Genomic DNA, 1,611 nt, shown 5'->3' with positions numbered 1-1,611 from the left:
TTCAGATCAGGTTTTGCTCATCGGTTTGCGGGTTTGGGAAAGGCAAAAGGTGATAGGATGGGATCAAATGGTAAATTGCGGCGCGGAGAGGGATCGGGCTCATCTGTTTCTTTTTGTCTTTTTCCATCCATCCTACATGACTTATCTCTATTGTCCTTGCAGCCAGAGGAGGTTGGACCCATATACCAGGCTGCTATTATGACTTTCTACCACCTAGGTAGGTGTGGCTGTCCTCTCTAAAGGGTGCAGTCCATCTTACCTATCGCTGTAGGTAGGCAAACAATCCTCGACGTGCCCAGAACTCGTTGAATGCACAAAAAGGTACCTGTTCCTCATGCCGCCTGGTTTGTCAGAAGGAAATTCTGGGGCGATGAAGGAGAATATTCAGGGTCGTTTCACAATCGATATGCAAGGTCGGGTTCCCTTTTTTTTTCTACGATGAACTCTGGACCCCTTCTGTGATGTCATTTTTGAAGGGACTGTTCCAAAGCAGATTGTCTGCTCTCTCGACGGTACCTATCTATTACTGAACGAGACCGAGTGACTACTAAGAATTCTAAGAACCTTCAAACAGCATCATGCACCTGCTGGACGTTCTTGCGATCGATAAAAACCCCGGCTTGCTTTGTAACGATGTACCATATACCCCATCGAGTCTTGACTATCAGCCTGGGGGCCGGCCAGCACACTAGCATCAGGGAAACAACTCACACATCCGTACCAGCACAACAAAGGTAGGTAAACAAACACAACCTCAACAACAGCTGGCTGTTCTCACCTAGCTTAAGCAGGCAGAACCCCCGAGTCCTCACAAAGTCCACCACGTCACATCCAAACATCCCTCCCCACCTGCATGAATACAACGGAGCTGCTGACCAGCTCATCATCCTTTTGAACTTGATGTTTATCATCGTGGTTGCTCTTGATATGCTAATCCGCACACCTACCCCTGTCCATATAGAATCCTTCGCCGTAACGGCGGTGTGGGCTTTGGATATGCAAGAAGGCGGGTCAGCGATATGTCAGGGGCAGGGGGCGGGAAGGAGGGGGGGAGGGGGGAGAGAGGTAGGGGTAGGGCGTAGCTACGGGTTTGCTACCTACTTTCTTACATACCTTGCAGGAGATGGAGACTGAATGGTAGGGTATGTAGACTGGGGGAAAATGAGGCTGTCCTGGAGGGAAAATCGACGTCTGTAGACTTTGGCTGAGGTATCCTTCTGTTGACATGTAACCTAAACAGTAAGGTTTTTGCTTGACAATCGAAGCGATGCGGTACATGGGAAATATTGTCTGCTTCAGGGTTGAAGAATGCAAGTTCTGACATCAACGTGTGAGAAAAACAAGGACCAGCACAAGGAGGGCGCGGGAAGGACGGGACAAGGGGCGGGTAGGGGCGGGTTTTGTTGGCGGGTTCGAGTTTATTGCTGGCGATGCGAGAGCCCCCCTTGCCTTGAGCCTTGCTCTGAATCGCGTTTCTGGTAAAGTAACTCTGAGTTGCTCCACTGATACTTAAGTGTAGCAAAATGTTGACTTTGTAGTTGTAAGTGGTGCAAGCCAGGAAGAGCAACTAGCTTTGGGTGAAGGTAGGTGCTTATTGCGTAAACCACAACG

General features: G+C 49.5%; 1 protein-coding gene across 1 annotated transcript; it reads right to left on the bottom strand.

The window, feature by feature from the left end:
• Positions 1 to 707: 707 nt before the first annotated feature.
• Positions 708 to 1,324, bottom strand: PODANS_1_16960 (uncharacterized protein; the record flags this gene model as incomplete). The annotated part of the gene is made up of 2 exons (XM_001907108.1): positions 708 to 988; positions 1,114 to 1,324. 2 exons carry the CDS (start codon positions 1,322 to 1,324, stop codon positions 708 to 710), a joined length of 492 nt encoding a protein of 163 aa, XP_001907143.1.
• Between the last annotated feature and the right edge of the window lie 287 nt (positions 1,325 to 1,611).

This window comes from Podospora anserina, chromosome 1 (assembly GCF_000226545.1).
Source record: "Podospora anserina S mat+ genomic DNA chromosome 1, supercontig 4".
In the NCBI taxonomy this organism is placed as follows: domain Eukaryota; kingdom Fungi; phylum Ascomycota; class Sordariomycetes; order Sordariales; family Podosporaceae; genus Podospora; species Podospora anserina.
The sequence above is the reverse complement of the archived record's forward strand: the minus strand, read 5'-3'. Positions and strand labels throughout refer to the sequence as shown.